The sequence below is a fragment of the Cololabis saira genome, chromosome 1, assembly GCF_033807715.1.
Source record: "Cololabis saira isolate AMF1-May2022 chromosome 1, fColSai1.1, whole genome shotgun sequence".
Taxonomy (NCBI): domain Eukaryota; kingdom Metazoa; phylum Chordata; class Actinopteri; order Beloniformes; family Belonidae; genus Cololabis; species Cololabis saira.
In genome coordinates, this window is record NC_084587.1 from 39,131,141 (window position 1) to 39,149,931 (window position 18,791).

The 18,791-nt window shown below is 40.7% G+C and overlaps 2 protein-coding genes across 4 annotated transcripts in view; both read right to left on the bottom strand.

Moving 5' to 3' along the window:
• Positions 1-2: 2 nt before the first annotated feature.
• On the bottom strand, positions 3-2,811 carry mettl26 (methyltransferase like 26). Its single transcript, XM_061732697.1, has 6 exons — positions 2,470-2,811; positions 1,522-1,684; positions 1,043-1,102; positions 880-947; positions 572-650; positions 3-477 (listed from the first exon to the last, which is right to left on the bottom strand). Exons 1-6 carry the CDS (start codon positions 2,661-2,663, stop codon positions 421-423), a joined length of 621 nt encoding a protein of 206 aa, XP_061588681.1. The 5' UTR covers positions 2,664-2,811; the 3' UTR covers positions 3-420.
• Positions 2,812-5,551: 2,740 nt separating this feature from the next.
• LOC133445166 (girdin-like) overlaps positions 5,552-18,791 on the bottom strand; it is a 32,313-nt gene continuing 19,073 nt past the window's right edge. For all 3 annotated transcript variants that reach the window (XM_061722832.1, XM_061722831.1, XM_061722830.1), the window contains 11 exons: positions 18,567-18,705; positions 17,580-17,753; positions 16,968-17,129; positions 16,589-16,866; positions 16,356-16,499; positions 15,271-15,457; positions 14,130-14,275; positions 10,742-10,834; positions 10,139-10,335; positions 7,585-7,650; positions 5,552-7,286 (listed from right to left, as the gene is read on the bottom strand). In XM_061722832.1, coding sequence (XP_061578816.1) covers positions 6,274-7,286; positions 7,585-7,650; positions 10,139-10,335; positions 10,742-10,834; positions 14,130-14,275; positions 15,271-15,457; positions 16,356-16,499; positions 16,589-16,866; positions 16,968-17,129; positions 17,580-17,753; positions 18,567-18,705 — 2,599 coding nt within the window. In that variant the 3' untranslated portion in view covers positions 5,552-6,273. The remainder of the gene's footprint in view (positions 7,287-7,584; positions 7,651-10,138; positions 10,336-10,741; positions 10,835-14,129; positions 14,276-15,270; positions 15,458-16,355; positions 16,500-16,588; positions 16,867-16,967; positions 17,130-17,579; positions 17,754-18,566; positions 18,706-18,791) is intronic.

Sequence of the window (18,791 nt, forward strand, 5' to 3'; positions counted from 1 at the left end):
AATTTGACCATGTTGCAAAAAGTTTATTTTGTGATACTTGACAAATAGGCACATGTAGCATGTAGATTATTTTGTTTGGCCTCTTTGCATTATGATTATTGTTATTATTTTTAAACACAGGAGCATTACACAGCTATTTTGTTATTTTTCTGTTCTGTACATTCACTCATTTGACTCTGCAAAGCACTTCTACTAAGTAACTATTATGAGAATAATAATAATAAAAAAAATCTTTGAGTAAATTAAGTATACAAGACATGAGTCTCAACCATGTAAGAAGAAATTCAAAACTAATGAATCTATCTAATGTAAAGTTTATTTTGAGTAAGAAGATGGTTCCTTAAAGTTTCTGGATGTTTTTGAGTGTTAAGTTCTAGCGCTTTGACTATTTTGCTCCCAAACTTATGAGGAAAGAGCACCTCACACTAAACTCTCCTTCCTGAACAGAAGACATTTGTTGTTTGCTGGCATGTCCACCTATGAAAGAAAATATTACACATCAGAACACCATTATAGTCATATATTTGAGTCGATTTGAGATTAAACATGATTTTATCCTTCCATTACTTACAATTTTATCCAGGTATAAACCATTTTTTTGTGCCAAAGAACTAACTAGTGAGATATCCCTGAGTCCCCATTCTGGATTTCTGCAAGATAAAATGGTAACATGTCACGGTTACTTTTTTTCTTCCTTTTTTGCCTTGATGATGAAACTTTCTGAATGAACATGGTACTTCACTATTCTTTAAAAGTAAAATTGTGCAAATATACTGCATTCTCATGTATCAATTTATCTTATTCATCTCATTTCAATTACTATCAGCTTTCTGCTTTCATTTTAACATAGCTTCAGAGTCATTAAATACAAAACTTTACCTCTGCCGCAGACTGTAGTCAAAGTCAATATTGCTCTGAGGGGTGATCTCACCATTCACTGCATACGGCTGAGTATAAGAAGAGAATGTTAGATTTACATTTTGTGTCTGAAAATGGCATGTGATGAGGTGTACATGATGACATGAAGTGTTTTGTCACTCACGCCATATGTCAACAGAAGACCCTGCGGCTTCAAAAGTGCTCCCGCCCCTTTGAACAAACCCTAAAAGAAAGAACATATGGGTCTGAGCACTAAAGTCACATGACAGTGAGGGTTTAATAGTGGAAGGGAAAACAACTAAGGCCTTTTCATTGTCTGTTCATTGTCTTTTTAACAGCTTAAAAGAGCTGAGGACTTGTGTAGAAAACACTGCCTGATTGCCACTTTATGTGATTTGAACACTAGGAGAGAAAAAATATGGATGAAACCTGACTGGGTCAATTTAAAAAGGAAAAACAAGGATATTTCTAATACAAATGTTTTTCTTTGTTAAGCATAGTTAAGGTAATATACTGTCAATACTGTTAATGTACTTTTAAGCAATGGATCATAGGTTGCTGCCCTACTTGGTTTGACCTTCAGCGTATGGATTGGTTTTCAAAATAAAAGAGAGAAAGAGAGAAAGAAGTTAGCAGTTTCACCTCTGTACAAGCTAAAGGAGAAATATGGATCATGTTGATGTTGAGCAGCAGGTCCAGGCTGTCTGGCTGGATCCCTCCCCAGTGTTGATGTGGTTGAGAAGCATCCAGGTGAATGGCAGGCATCACATTGTCCGGCTTGTAGTGAGCTCTGTAAGCTTCTATACTAAGAATGGAAACAAAAGGCATTATTGTTAATGCAGGTGCCCTGACCAAAACAATATAGCTGGCCAGCATCGCCACTGCCGCGGTGACACAACATTGAAATACTTTTCATTTTCTTTATAAAAAAACAACAGAAAAAAACAAAACAACTCTAATTCTCAAGTTTGTTACTCTGAATCTTCTGCTACCTTCAAAACAGAGATATGAATGACTAGGTTGGAAGTTGAAACGCTGTTCATATCTTCATATGTGTGATGAAAGTGTTGAGCCGCATTTTGTAATAACGGTGCATTTTGTAATAAACGTCCAAAATGTAATAACATAGTGCATTATGTAATAATACCTATTATTGTTGTTTGTTTAACAGTGAATTTACACAAGAGTGACTTTTGTTGTTTTTTTATGCAATTTCCCTTAGAGCTATGTAGCCCAATAAATCTATGTATAACACTCCAAATATAACTTTAGTTGCCTATTTGAAGTTTGGAATTATATAGGCCAATAACAAACAAATAAATTGTGTTTTAGAATTGTTATTACATAATGCACCATGTTATTACATTTTCTAGAGAATAAAAAAGTTGCAAGTGCATTTAGTAATAATTTTCTCAAAATGTAATAACTTATTACATAATGCGGCAAAATGTATTACAAAATGCGTTGGTGTAGTTTATTACAAAATGCGGCTTTATTACAAAATGAAATGACAAAGTTATTACATTTTGGACATTTATTACAAAATGCACCGTTATTACAAAGTGCGTCTCAACAGCCAGCTGTGTTTACCTGGACAGAGACTGCCGGTCAAACTCCGAGGGCTGCCAGGTGATGTTCCGCAGAGAGCGGGCGAAGTGCAGGACGTGCTGGCCGGTCCCGGAGGAGACCTCCAGCGCCTGCAGGGCTCTCTGGCCGCTCACGTTGTCCCGGATCACCGCCAGGAGGGGCTCCTTGTTCCTGTCTGCGGCAGCGGCGCTCAGCATGCTGCCTGGTCCACGCAGACACAGCCGAGTCAGGCGGGAGAGTTTCTGTACCCACTCCAGTCGGCCACGTTTAACCAGACCCGCTTGACACTGCACGCAGATGCTTGGCTTTTTGGCAATTAGTTGAGCTTTTTTCGCATTGACCCACTTCCGCGTTGGCTCACGTGTCTGATCTCAAATCCAATGAGAACACGAGATGGGCACAAGTGTTCCGCCCTGTTACACAACAATAACACCCCCCCCCCCACCCCCCCCCCCCCCCCCCACACACACAAAAAAAATCTTGCCCCTAACAAACTAGTTTATAAAAATAGATGAATTTGAAATGACTTATCATAAAAAGTACTTCATTCTGCTTGTAGGCACTGCGGCAAAAAATTGTATTTGAAAAAAACTGGAAATTAGAAAAAAACCCAGCACCCAGACAGTGGATCAATGAACTTGCATCATATAGCACTCCAGAAAAAATACTGTTAGAAAAAAACCTAGAGACCTTATTTAGGGACCCTTTTTTGGATTTTTTGCCTTTATTGGATAGTTAATGATCTGAATCATCTACTGCATTAATTAATGTGTTTTTTTCAGGACTTGATTATTTACTTTATTACTCATTTGCTCCAGTATTGATATGCATATGTGAAAAGAAGCTAAATGATTTTGAATGATGTAATGTATTGATCATATGAGGAGGGAAGGGGAGATGGGTGTGTTGTTGTATTTATTTATTTATATATATTTTTTCTTTCTTTCTTATAATTATTATTTATTTATTTTTGTTTAATTATTGTTATGAAAAGTTAAAAAAGGGGAAAATATTGATATTTCTATTGTTATTGTAAATCTTTTTTTTCTTATTATCTTATTCTTATTCTTATTATTATTATATTCTTATCCTCAATAAATATATCTATAAAAAAATAGATGAATTTTCATAAAGAATAGGTGACTTTATTTTAAAAATTGGTTGGCAGAAGGGATGGTCTTCATGCTCCGGATGAAGGAGGTAAAAGAGTCCATGTGTAAATATCCTTGTACTGCACATTGCACTTTAAACTGCAGCCACTCTTTTAGGCTGTCATAACTTGCTGCCATATTTGCTTGTACAGTGAACTTTAAATTGCAGCTTCTTAGCTGTTTAACTTGCTGCTATACTTGTACTGCATATTGCACTTTAAAATGGATTTGTTCTTTTATGCATTTCTTTTTTTTTATCTTCCTTTTTTGGGGGGTAATTTTCTGTTTATTTTGCTGTTGTAGTGATCCATTGCTGTCCCTAGGTGGAGATATTGTTGTATTGTTGATTGTCTTATGTTGTATTGTTGCGGCCAATATATATAATTTAATAATAATATATAAATACATATAAATATATAATAATAAATATATAATTATATATCCCTATTATGATAGTGCCATTCTTAAATAAAGTCCCCAAATCATTTTAGCAACATTAAAGGTGCTTTATTTAAAATACTATTCGGTTTCTTAATGAATAAGACATGAAATAAGATTTTAAGATCCCTGATTTAAAGAATATTTTCTTCCCTCCCGAGAAAAAAGAAAAGAAAAATGTAAAATAAAGAGTGGAAATGTGTGTGTATGTTAATTAATTTCCCTTCTGGGATAAATAAAGTATTTTGTGTGTGTGTGTGTGTGTGTGTGTGCGTGCTTGGTGTGCACGTGTGTGTGTGTGTGTGTGTGTGTGTGTGTGTGTCTCACAATAGTACTAGGTGCATTTATGTTTAAGCATTTCTAATGTTGATTTATTTAGTTATTGTTCTTTCTTTACAGAGCCACACAAATATACATATGCAATTGTGTTAGGTAGCTTTAATTACACTTGTGGTGGTCAATAAAGTTAATTATAGCAAAAACCTCTGCGTGATCCTGACTTGTCCGGCATGGCGACGGGGACACTGCTGTTTGTTGTGAATGGACACATGGTGCATTGCACATTATTTTTAGTAATGTATACAGAGCTTTTGCAGTGCCAGCAATTTATAATACCTTTTCAGGCTCCTTCAGATATCAGTGTGGAAGAATCCTTCGATGTTTCGAGTTTGTTGTGTGTGAGTTTCGCCCTCAAGGTTAGGTTCTTACGTACCTTCTAGGCAGAAGGTGGCCTCGAATTACAACAATGCGCCAGCAATGAGCGTGAAACCATTCACCCTCCCTGCAGTGGTGAGATCAGCCAGTGGGTAGCCAGGGCCATCCTGGATGAGTTAGCCCTCAGTGTACATGGGAACTGTCAAGATGCACCTTTTCATTCAAATGTAGAGCAGACCAAGCCACTACTGAGGCCATAACCATAAGGGCCGGGTTTCCCAGATCAGTTAAGAAGCTCTTAACAGCAAAGAGCTTCTTTCAAACCTTCTTAAGGAGCCTGTGAAAGAAGAACGCGTTTCCCAGAGTCGCTCTTAGCTTAAGAAGCTCTTTCATTAAGAAGGAAATGTAAGATGCTGCTGACCCACTCTTTACAGCCTTCTTAGTGAACAAAGACTCACAGATCCAAGCGCGTCAGGCAAATCAATATTACACCAAGCAATGAGATATTAAAACAATGCATACCGCACAAATTTTGATCTATTTTATACTTTAGATTTATATTGTTTAGCATTCATTGGTGACAGCAAAGGGAAAAAAAAGAAAAATAAGGAATAACAAGTGTGTTCCTGTATATGCTTTATGCATTACGCACAAATAAAATGATCATCATGACTATCATTTATCATAATTTGTCTGCACACATCCCACATCTGCGTGCACATATGAGATAATGTACCACATTCAAAAATGCTTCAGGGCACATCATAAACGGTGTGTTTGGTTGTTCTTATTTAATTTGACTCCAGACAGAAATTCAAAATAGACATGTATTACCATTCTCTTACATTTTCTTTTTAATCATTTGACTTTTATTATTACGTTCCCCAAACTATTGTTTTATTGCAATAAATGATTTGATGTTATTGCATAATAGGCCTTTTTTTTTATAAATCTTGCATTACCTTAAGAAATTAGTTGATTTGCAGCTTTGCTTTTGTAATAAAGTTTATTTAAAAAGAATCTTGATAGGAGGAAAAATAGACTTCAGGTTGAATTTCTGACCCGCAAGATACAAACTTTTTCTCACATGTTAACACAAAACAACACACAAAACAAGGTGATAATAAGTTAGAGGTTCGGGATGAGTAAAAAGAGGGACACTAATAGAAAAATGTAAAAGTGAGCAAAGGGTTTTGGCAAATAGATATATCACACAGGATTGTCAAAGTAAAACTAAATAAACGAGTGATAAGCACCAACCTAACTGATGAAAGAGAAAGGAGGAGCTTCTTATGTAAAACATATCAGCATATATCAGTAAATAACCCTTCCTCAAAAAACAAAGCAATAAGAAAACAACAACAAAAAACTGTCTAGTGTAAAATCATATCAGAAGTGATTCATTCTTCATTTAACATTTTAAATAGCTGGACACTCAGGAGTCAGTGGAAAAAGTGCAAACACATTTGATTACAGTTGCATGTGCTTGTGTTGACGTGATGAAAACAGCCCTCACAAACACCTGCTTTTTATTCCAGACGTGACAGTGATGCGGCAGCAGCTTTCATGCGCTTGTGAGCAGCGGCTCTGTCCCTTCCAGGCCAGCTGTAGGCTCTGCATCTTGATTCTGCTGGCTTTCTGAGCCGAACAAGGTTTGGGATGTGTTTTCGGCCGATTCCTGGCTTTCATGTGGACTTGAACAGAGGAAGGTCTGGTCGACGTTAAGCATGTTCAGACTAGTCATGGTGACCACGGAATCACTGAAAATGGTGTTTGAGAATACAGAGTTAAAAGTAAATGAAGATCCAAGAAGAGACTCCTGCACGGGACATTTGTGGTTTTCTCCCAAAACAATCACCGCTTGCTCTCTTGGAGGTTTAACAGGAGGAATGGGATCGGGCTCACAGTTCTTACTCGCCGGCTCTGGCTTATGACTCGGACTCAGAGTTTCCTCCCGAGTACACTTCTCCTCTGAAACCTGTACAGGCTCAATCCTGACTGTGTCCTTGCAGTTGCTGCTCGGGCGTTGAGATGAGCCCTCGGCTGTGGAAGCAACGCTACTGGCACGGGGAAGGCTTTTGGGGGACTTGGAGCCTCTCAGTCGTCCCTCTTTCATCAGAGGGGTAGAGAAGCAGTTGAGACAACCAGACATCGAGGACGACTTACCTTGAACGTACAGCACTGTAATGGGTGAACATACAGTGGCTTGAGTATTTTCAGCTTTTGAGGTAATTCCTTTAACCCCAGAACCTCCTAAATCTGATGAGCGACGTGCCACCTTGCCTCTTGACCCCTTTCGAATAGTTTTTGTACCTCTGGTGAGCCAAGTTTCCTGAGTCCGTTTTTGTACGGACTGGCTATCCGGACTGAACACGCCTGAGGCCTTCATCGTGTGCTGCTGCAACTTTGAGTTACGTTGGGGGGTGGAAGTATCTCTGGGTGGTTGGTAGGAGGAGGAGCGTCGTGATGGGGGCTGCTGGATAGGACTGCTGCCGTTGGACCATGGCTCATTTTCAAGGCTCAGATTGAACTCACCGCTGCTCTCACTGTGGGGTCTGCTTTGGACTCCATTCAGCCCTGGAATAAGAAGATGCTGCTTTGTTAAATGCCTGTAATCCTATATATAGATAAATAAAACAAAAAGTCTATCAAGAAATCATCTGTTAGCTGTATCAACAACACAGTATTAATGTCCAACAGGGAGCAGCAGAGTCAAGTTTTTTTTTTTACCAGCTGCTGGCCTCAGAGATCAACATAGAGATTAAAAAGAAACAAGGTCACGAATGTGATTTGATGGGTTTACTCTAATTCCTCAGCTGGTTATACATTTGCATGCTGAATGAATCTCCCGAAACATGTATCCAGAAGACTTTACCGTGATTCTGCAGTTCGTTGTTGTCCTCGCAACCTGATGGCACAGTGCTGTCATTTGAATCCTTGTCTGTGGGGCATCAAATGAAAAATCACTGACTGGTAATAGTGGTATATTGATATTTTCAACGACACACACACACACACGCACGCACGCACGCACGCACGCACGCACGCACGCACGCACGCACGCACGCACGCACGCACGCACGCACGCACGCACGCACGCACGCACGCACGCACGCACGCACGCACGCACGCACACACACAGTGTTTTCATGGTGTTACTTTCCTTTACTTTGTTCTAACTATGTAACTAATGATGATAAAACAAAAAGCAGTTCTCGGATGCCTCTACCTGCCACCCACAGCTCAGAAACATCTGGAACAGCGGCAGTGGTGGTGCTGCTGAGATCGCTGGATGGCAGAGTGGTGGGATGGTGAAGGTGGAAGATGGACAAGATGGAGGTGGTAAGGGATGGCGTCTGTGGCTTCTCCCAGCCCTCTTCTACATAAGTCTCTGTCGTTTCCAGCGGCTCTGGGCTCCCTGCCCACTGCTTAGCCTCAAACAGGGTTGAGGGGGAGGATAAGGAGCTCAAAGCTACGTTGTTGGATGAAGGAATGGAATAAGTGGATGAGGGCGAGGGATGATCATGTTAAATGTAAATGGAGATTATACATTTCTTTTTTCTTTTCTTTCTATATTTTTTCCCCCCTACTCCAAGGTTCAGAACTGACTATGAATTCCCAACACCACAGCTGGCTCCTGCAGGACAAAGCTCATGCAGCATCAGTGCACTGCTGCAATGCAGTGCACTGTGCGTACTCTTTGTGCTCATAATGTCTGCTGTTTCAATAACATATCACAGACTCTGTCTACTGTAGCAAGAAAATACAGTGCTACAGGTTGTGGGATAGGAAATAGACATGCTGAGAAAGTGTGAAATGTGGTCGGATGAAAGTATGTATTGATGGACACGCCTTTATCATAGGACAACTAGTGTTATTCTACCTTCATGTCACGTAATACAAATAAATAAAGCACAGGTTACACAGGCAAAAGTTATTGCATTAATAGCAAAATAAAATGCGTCAGTCAAGATAAGAAAAGACACCGGACCACGGTTTTCTTACACAGGGAACGACGGAAGAAGGACTTGACTTTGTCTCGGTCTTTTAGCCTGTGCCTCAAACGAGGAAACTTTTTCAGAGAGGCTTTTTAACGTCAAGTGTGAGCACATGGGGTGCATGTAGCAGTGATAGGACGGGGGGGTGGATGCAAGCAGGGGGTGAGAGGAGTGAGTGAGGCAGGAGAGGCGGGCAGGGAAGGAAAAGACAAGGGGGAAAAAAGGAAAAGTACAGGTTAGGGGTCAATAAATACATAAAGACAATAGAAAGACGCAGGGAGGACATACTGGGGACTGTTGAAGAAAGGTCAAGCACTTCATACACCAGGAAAAAAAAAGATTCTTTGGACGAGACTAGGGCTGTTCGATTTTGCCCAAAAATAAAATCTCGATTTTTTTTCTCTCAAAATCCGATTTTCGATTACGATTACGATTATTTTGTGAATTGACAAAAGGCAAAGAAATGATTTCAAATATGCTGTTTTTTTATTGAACATTTGCCCCATTGGGCTTTAAGTGCAAACTTTGCTCTTATTAAACCAAAAATGAAAAGAATAAAGTGCAAAACTCTAAAATAAGTTGAAAAAAAGTTTTAAAAAATATAATAAAATATAAAGTTTTATCTCTGAAAAAAAAAGTAAGTTATATTTCCAATTAAATAAAACAAGACATTTTCTAATTAAACTAAACTGGGTCTTTGCATGCTAAATAATAATGCAACCCATGAAGGAGGTAGAGGTGTGTAATGTCAGTCATTACATTTGCTATTCACATTTGCAAGTTTTTTGCAAGGAACACGAGCCGGTCTACCGCATCTGGCTTGAGGGATGCCCGCTGGCATGTTACAACGCCCCCTCCTACACTAAAGAGCCTCTCCAATGGGGCACTTGTCGCAGGTATTGAGAGGTATTTCCATCAATCATTAATATGGTATCAATCATTAATATGTGTGCAGACAAGGTATAAAAAAAAAAAAAAAAGTGAAAAATCGATTTTACGATTTTCACGTTTTAACATCGTTCTAATTTCATAATCGCGATTACGATTTAAAATCGATTAATCGAACAGCCCTAGACGAGACACAAAATTTGCTTTATGTCTCACAAATAGAATTGTGTTCTCACTTTCTGAGTAAAGCAGATTAGAACATTTCTGTTGAGTACAGAAGACGTTCATAAATGACAGACATCACAAAACAAATGAGTGAAGATGTAAGAGCACTGAGAGGTTTTATTTTGGACACATAGATTTGAGTTTTTGTGGAGGAGGGAAGTGTTTTCACATTTTGGAGAAACGACTCTCCTTCAAATAAAGATGAACCTGTTCTTGATTCACTCTTGTCACTCCTGACCTTAAACAAATACATTCCTGGATTATCTATCTGCCCTTTTTCTCAAGATGGCCTGGAGAGTTTCAGAAGGGCATACTCACTGCTGTTTCGCTGGTGTGAGATGGAGTCACCTGCTGACGTGGAGGCAGAGCCTCCAGAGCCCTCGAAACTGATGAACGAGCCGCTGTCGTGAGCGGAAAGACGGGGCTCGACAGCGCCTGAGTGAAACTCAGAGTCCTGCTTACGGCCACTGGGTTTCATCAGCTTTTTCAGCTTCAGGGTTATCCAGTTACCTCGTCTGTGAGCCGGCAGGAATGAGAAAACACACGAGACAAAAGTGAACCAAGCTGCACAGACAATCTACAGATTTTAAAGTTGAGATTAAATAATGGATTTTAAAGGGGCAATCTCAGGACACCTATATTAACAACTCAACTCAACGTTATTCATAAAGCACTTTAAAAACAACAGTTGACCAAAATCGCTGAACACAAACAACAGACACTTGCATGTAACAAACTATTTCATGGTTGTTGTGACAATCGCTTTCAACAACTGCTATCCAGCATTGGTGGAATTTCACAATCTCATCTTAATGAAGCAACTTTTATTTTAAGCTTGGCATCCAGTTAACATGAAATTTGTGTCAACGTGGATAAATCGATGTGTGAGAATGAACATAAACAAAGTTAGTGGCTTGTTACCTGCGAGTAGGCGAAGGCTCATAGAACTTGTACTGGTCCATGATCTTTTCCTCCAGCTTCTCCTTCTGCCTCCTCAAATCATTAAGCTTGTCACTGAGCAGAGAGAGATGGAGAAACATTAGAAACATCATCATCCACATTTTGTGCCCACTATTTGACCACTTAACTTAAGCACCTGCACATCTTTAACAGTGTTGTGTACAAGTCTCAAACGCTAAGCTTTAAAGGAGCCGTCTGTAAGAAATGGCCAAAACTTGTACTGCAGTCACTTTCAAAATATTGTTGAGCGGCGTGTACCCTCCCCCTCCTCCCCCCGACCAGAGGTTGCCAGGTAGGCTGCAGAATGCAGCAGGAACGTAGGCTGCCATGGCTGCGATAATTAGAGCCGAGCTGGCAACCCGGATGCCGAAACAATACTGACTTGGTGATTGGGAGATAGGTGGAGGGTGGAGCTTCAGAAACAATACTGACTTGGTGATTGGGAGATAGGTGGAGGGTGGAGCTTCAGAAACAATACTGACTTGGTGATTGGGAGATAGGTGGAGGGTGGAGCTTCAGAAACAATACTGACTTGGTGATTGGGAGATAGGTGGAGGGTGGAGCTTCAGAAACAATACTGACTTGGTGATTGGGAGATAGGTGGAGGGTGGAGCTTCAGAAACAATACTGACTTGGTGATTGGGAGATAGGTGGAGGGTGGAGCTTCAGAAACAATACTGACTTGGTGATTGGGAGATAGGTGGAGGGTGGAGCTTCAGAAACAATACTGACTTCGTGATTGGGAGATAGGTGGAGGGTGGAGCTTCAGAAACAATACTGACTTGGTGATTGGGAGATAGGTGGAGGGTGGAGCTTCAGGCCAAAACAAAAAATGACAACATAAACATCAGTTGAGGGCTGCAACTCCTCTTTTTAAACTGGAATATCCTGGCTTGAGTGCTGTTGTCAGTGACATAAGTATTTGAAATGAACATGATTTTTAAATGTCTGTTGACATATCGGGGTCATTTTATGATTCGTTTTATTATTGCTCTTACATACAGCTCCTTTAATATGGTGATGAACTCTCATTTGGCCTTCAGCACAACAGTTTTTGACTATTTTCTTGGTTTAATTCCATAAACAATGTGCAGAGGAACAGATTTTCCTTGTACGCTGTACATGCCACACACTACAGTAAGTGTCCGGGCCATTTTGATCCACCAGTGGTAAAGGTTTGGGAAAACAAATAAAGACAACACATGTTATTGAATAAAAGGTTTGTTGAATATTTTCAAAAATAAACATATATGGTTTAAACACCGCCCTCTGTAAAATATTTTGGGCATCACTGTCCCATCAGTTGTCTCATGTCCACAAACGATACAAAACATCATGTCAGGAGCATTATGTATGTATGAATAATGTGTATCATGCAGAGTTTTTAACAGACCTTTTTTTACTGTGAAAACTATAATTTTGGAAACATGCAATGTAATTCTGACGGTTTTTAACTGTAGCCATCAAGTGACCGAAGACAGACAGAAAACGATTTATGTGTGAGCTGCTGGTGGGACTTTCCACAGATAAGCTATATACCACAATATCATCCAAACTTAGACAAGTTGAAGAGAAAATAAAAAGTAGGAGGATTTAACCCTTTCTTCTGTTCCGTTATCGTAAGACCGTCAGATAACTGGAAATCTAAAAAGTTGAGCCTGTAGCGCGAGTAAAGAGACAGTGGGAACTGTGCTATTTTCGAGAGGGGCAGCCGACTCTAACTTTCTCTGAACAGATTTTTAGCAATATGGACAGAAAACGCCAGACAGACCAGAGGAGGCGAGGCAGGAGCGCTTGAAGGACGTGTTAACAACAGATGGTGGGAACTGATATTAACTGTAGTGAATTGAAACACGCTTTATTAACCCATAAAGGGGAAAATATGTAGTAGAAGTGTAAAGTTCATATAAAATATATGATAACATTTTAATAAATATCACCTGAAAACAGTTGGAGAGTTGGGAGTATAGCACAGAGAAAGTTGGCTTAAACTCCAAAAAGTCTGCTGTTTTTTTTTTTGCCTGACAACAACAATGCAGATGACGCATATGCAGCATCAGGATCAGCATCAGTTCACACAGGTGAGCTCTATCATGGATGGAAACACACAGCAAACAGTTCAACATCTATGATACTGAGGTCCTCTTTACAGTAACCAAGGTTACATTACCAGTTGTTAACAAGCACTGCAGCAGTAATAAAAACAACTGTCAAATTGAAATAATGAGAGGCAAAATTTGACATAGTCAGAACTAGGGCTGTTCAATTTTGCCCAAAAATAAAATCTCGATTTTTTTCTCTCAAAATCCGATTTTCGATTACGATTACGATTATTCCTGTGAATTGACAAAAGGCAAAGAAATTATTTCAAATATGCTGTTTTTTTTATTGAACATTTGCCCCATTGGGCTTTAAGTGCAAACTTTGCTCTTATTAAACCAAAAATGAATGAATAAAGGGCAAAATTCTGTAAAATAAGTTGAAAAAAAGTTTTAAAAAATATAATAAAATATAAAGTTTTATCTCTGAAAAAAAAATCCGCAAATCAGCACTTGCAAACATACAGTAAATTATATTTCCAATTAAATAAAACAAGACATTTTCTAATTAAACTAAACTGGGTCTTTGCATGCTAAATAATAATGCAACCCATGAAGGAGGTAGAGGTGTGTAATGTCAGTCATTACATTTGCTATTCACATTTGCAAGTTTTTTGCAAGGAACACGAGCCGGTCTACGGCATCTGGCTTGAGGGATGCCCGGTGGCATGTTACAACGCCCCCTCCTACACTAAAGAGCCTCTCCCATGGGGCACTTGTCGCAGGTATTGAGAGGTATTTCCATCAATCATTAATATGGTATCAATCATTAATATGTGTGCAGACAAGGTGTAAAAAAAAACAAAAAAAAAGTGAAAAATCGATTTTACGATTTTCACGTTTTAACATCGTTCTAATTACATAATCGCGATTACGATTTAAAATTGATTAATCGAACAGCCCTAGTCTGAACTTGTGAGCAGGGGAAAAGGGTCATGTGGTTTGATGTGAGTCCAGAGTGATCGGCACATCAGAGTGAGAAGAGTAGCGCATAGAGCGATGCACCCATTATGCCCAGTGCTGAGAGCGCAGGCCTGTTGGGGCGGTCTTATGGTCTGGCATGTTGCTTCAGGTGTCCAGGTCTAGGTTCAGCAGCATCATGTGCTCAGAAAAATGAGATGGAACATACCAAAATTTCAGGTCTTTCCATCAATCCTTTTTTTTCTTCCCCGGGGGCTTGGGTGTGTACGTGTGTTCCAAAATGACAATGACAGGACACATAAAGCTCAAAGTGTGAAAGAGCAGCTTACATATACTGTCGTTCTTCAACATGAAACAGATCCTTGCTCTCCATGTTCTGCTCCAACAAGGTGCGGTTCTGCAGCATCAAGGTCTCAATCTGGCTGAGCAGGTGGTGATTCTCCTCATCCAGCTTTTCTTTCAACTGGCTCAGCAACTAAACATCACAAGCAGCCACAAATGCTTACGTGTAAACATCTCTGAACCATTTACTGACACTTATGAAAACAAAGAGTTCCAAATACAAATTCAGATTTAGTTAAATATATTAAAAGCACAAACATCAAATATAGTTTGCTAAAGTATGACTTGGTAACCCAATACCAGGCAATAAAAGACTTGTTTGTGTCCATACTAGGGATGGGCTGTATGGACTAAAAAATGTATCACGATAATTTCCGGCATTTATCCCGATAACGATTAAAAAATACCAATTCAACTCCACCTTTTTAACTATAAATCTATCTCGCTCTCAGATCCGCCATGTTTGTTACACAAATCGTCATCAACGGGAATTTATCCTTTTTTCTTTCTTTCTTTCTTTCTTTCTTTCTTTCTTTCTTTCTTTCTTTCTTTCTTTCTTTCTTTCTTTCTTTCTTTCTTTCTTTCTTTCTTTCTTTCTTTCTTTCTTTCTTTCTTTCTTTCTTTCTTTCTTTCTTTCTTTCTTTCAGGCTCATTTCCTTCCTTCCTTCCTACCTTCTTTTCTCCTGCTCTCTCCTTCCCTTCCTCTTTTCTCCCTTCCTTCCTCCTTTCCTTGTTTTCTCCCTTCTCCCCTTTTCTTCCTTCCTTCTTTTTTCCCTTCCTTCCTTCTTTCCTCCTGCTCTCCTTCCTTCTTTTCTCCCTTCCTTCCTTCCTTCCTTCCTTCCTTCCTTCCTTCCTTCCTTCCTTCCTTCCTTCCTTCCTTCCTTCCTTCCTTCCTTCCTTCCTTCCTTCCTTCCTTCCTTCCTTCCTTCCTTCCTTCCTTCCTTCCTTCCTTCCTTCCGTCCTTCCCGTACGTTGTGGATTTAACGCAGAACCATAAATCATTTTTACACAAAAACTTTATCAAAGGGAATGTATCGTTTTTACCGCGAGATGACAAATTCTTATCGTGAGGAATTTTTTGGACGGTATATCGTGAACGGTAAAATATCGCCCATTCCTAGTCCATACCTCACACTGGTTGGTGAGTTTTGTGGAGGTGATGTCCAGCTGCTGAAAGTCCTTTTTGAGCTCAGAGAAGTCGGCCTCCAGCCAGGTGTGTTCCAGCCTGGTTTCATTCAGCTGACTCTTCAGCTGCTTGTGGTCTGACGTCAGGGCCTCGTTGTCATTGAGAAGCTGACGGTATATCTGGTTGAGCCTTTCAAAAGATGAGCATTGATATATAAGCCTCCAAACACATGCACAGACACTCATGTACTGTATACTCTAGTGCAGTGCTTCTCAAAGTGTGGGGCGCGCCCCACTGGTGGGGAAGGAAGACATGACAGGTGGGGTGCGACAAACGGGAGGAATTTTTCAATTTCATGCCTATCTTACTATAAATGCTATTGACAATAAAGATAATTCACTATAAACAAAAACACACACACACACACACACACAAACATAGTAATAATTAATAGCTAAAATTATTAAAAAGCATTAGGAGACCGGAGGAAAATGCACCCTGGAACTAAAGTGCAAAAACAATGATTGACGTCGGACTGTTAATTACAGCGGGCTGATATTTGCAGCAGTATATCCCCTCGTCGGACAGAAAGCTTTAAACATCCTTCTTCCCTTTGCTACTTCATATCTCTGCGAGAGGCTTTTCAGCTGTTGCTTCTCTAAAAACCAAGTACAGATCTCAGATCAACATTGAGCCGGATTTGAGAGTGGCAGTTTCCAGCCTGCAACCCTGTTTTGAAAGGATGTGCAGTGCAAAACAAGCACACTGCAGCCACTAGTAATGCAGGGAAAGTTCTCGTTTATGTTTTTGCAAATGAAGTTATGATGGCCCAACTGCACTTTTATTTTCTCTTTTTGAACTTTGTGTTATTTGTTGTTTTTTATTTTGATTCAGTATCAAATATGACTGATATACTTGGTGCTAGTAATTTCAATACATTTAAAATAATTTGAAGTAATTCGTCCAGATTTGTTGGGGCAACGGGGGCAAGTGGGGCTTGAAAATCCCCACTTGTTCAAAGTGAGGAATGACGAAAAAAGTTTGAGAACCACTGCTCTAGTGTGTGTGTGTGCGTGAGTTTTCACACCAGTCCTTCTCATCGCGGAGTCTGCAACATTCTGCAGCAGTTGTCCGGTGCTGTTCTCTCTCCACAGCCATCCTCATTTGCTCCTCCTTAAGGGTTTTCTCCAGGTCTTCTAGCTTGGTCCGCTGCTGTATCAAGCCGTTATTCCTGATTACAGACATATAAACACATGAACAGAGTTAGCATATGGAAGGTGACCTGCAAGACTACCCTCCTACTCTTCTCATTTCACTCACCTGTCCTGCAAGGTGCGCTGCTCTAATTCCAGTGTGCGGTGGACTTTCTTCAGACAGCCATGTTTGCCCATCAAGGATTCGTATTCCATGGCCTGCCGCTCGTGCAGAACTGCCAGCCGCTCGTGATCTCGTAAGAGCTGTTCGTGAGCCCCACGCAGCTCCTCGCGTTCCCGTATGACACCGTCCCGCTCGCTCTCTGTACCAGACTGCTGCTGCTGCAGCTGAGCGTTCTGTGCCATGAGCGATGCACTCTGGGAATTCAGTGTAGATTTCTCCACCTGGAGAAAAGAGGCAGAGACGTTAGCGTGGCATATATGCCAATACCGTTGCCAGGCCTTGTTAAGTGCATTTCAGAGAAAATGGTGCATTAAAGAGGCACCTGGAGTTTAGCATTTTGTGTCTGCAGGGCTGTGTTGTTCTCCTGCAGCGAGGCGGCCTGCCTCTGCAGAGCAAGGATTTGAGCCTGCTGGCTGTCAGACTGACTCTCTAGCTGTTTTAGTTGGGCCTGCATAGCCTGCCGTTCTGCCTCCAGGGTTGCATTCTGCAGAGTGGAGCGGCGAGCAGCAGACACAAGGAGAGAGGAGACAAGATCGTTAAATCAAACAATCAACCTTTGATTACAGCACCTTAAAATAACCAGCTGGCACCCAAAGTGCCTTACATCAATTGGAAAAATAAAAATAGCCTCCCCGCCCACTCAGAATCCCGCATAGAGAATGAGGTTAGGGAATGAGAAGATAAAGACATGGCTCAGAGGCTGAATTTCTCATTTATTTATCAAAAGCAATCAAAAGCTTGTTTTTAAGACATTCAAGGCCTGTTTAAAATAGGTATTAGATGCCATAATATGTACCCTTTAAGGTTTAAGATGACTTGTTTTCTATTTATAAGTTTACATTGGTATCAAAGAAAATTCGGTTGCGTAGAAACTAGAGATACCATATAGTAAGACAGAAACCATCTCATCAGTCAAGAGAAGCAAGCCCCTTACATTCCTCTCGACTTCAATGAGGTGGTCTTTGACCTTTAGCAGTTCTTTGGTAGCTTCCTGGCTTTCACGCAGCCACTCGGTAACGGCGTTACTGGTCTCCGTTGGAGGGTTGAAGCTTGAAGTTGGCTGCTCTTCCTCTTGCTGCTGTTGCAAAGCCTCATAGCTTAACTTCACCTGTGTGATGGAGAAGGGTATAACAGCTGAATCATGACACACTAATGGCGCTTTTACACTAGTACCTACTCAGCGCGACTCGACTCCCCTCGCCTTTGCGCTTTTCCACTAGGGGTGGAGGCGGGTGGAGGCGTGCCGAGTAGATACTTTTTCTGTATCTATTCTGCTGAGGTTCTAAGCGGCTGAGTCGGGCTGTATCTGACGTCATCACACTTCACGCCACCGATTGGTCGGGGGGGTTGGGAGTCAGACGTTTGAGTCAGGAGGAGGAAATCAGCCAAGGAGCGACTCGCGGCTTCTTGTTCATTTTATTCAACAGGCAATGGCAGCGTAGAAGTCTGTTTCGTGATCCAACTCTGAGGTGCAGATGTTCATAAACCTGGTGGCTGAGGAGAGAATTAAAAAGGGATCTAGACGGGCAATAAGGAACGACAAGATCCAGGCGCTCTGTCACTTCATAGCTGCTGGCGGCTACCAGCTGACTTTTCAGCAGCGCCGAGACAAACAAACAAAAAAAAAAGCGTCACCGCTGGAAACTTCTTTCACTCTCATTTTTTTACTTGATATGGAACACAAGCCACAGACCCAGCAGCACATCTATCATCTCCTCCAGGTTCTACATCTTTAGTGTTGTTGTCTTCTCCGTTTAGATCACACAATCAAATATGTCACAGAAGCTTCGCTCCAACCTCCTACTTCTCATCTGAGTATCGAAAATAAATGAAGGCAAGGCGAGTGGAGTCGAGACGGGCTGAGTAGGTACTAGTGTAAAAGTGCCATAAGTGGCCAGCAAATGTAAACCATATGACTCACAGCTATCAGCTCTCGGCGCAGCTGCTGGTTCAGAGAAGAGGATTCCTCCAGGCGAGCCTGCAGCGTAGCCATCTTGTCGTTCTTAATTTGCAGAGACTTTTTAAGAGATGCTTCCAACTCCAATTCGAGCATCTTGACCCTTGTAAAAACAGAAAATAAAGTTGTTGGACATATAAAAAACCACATTTGTTTTCTCATGGAGAAATAAAGAGCTAAGCGCATTCA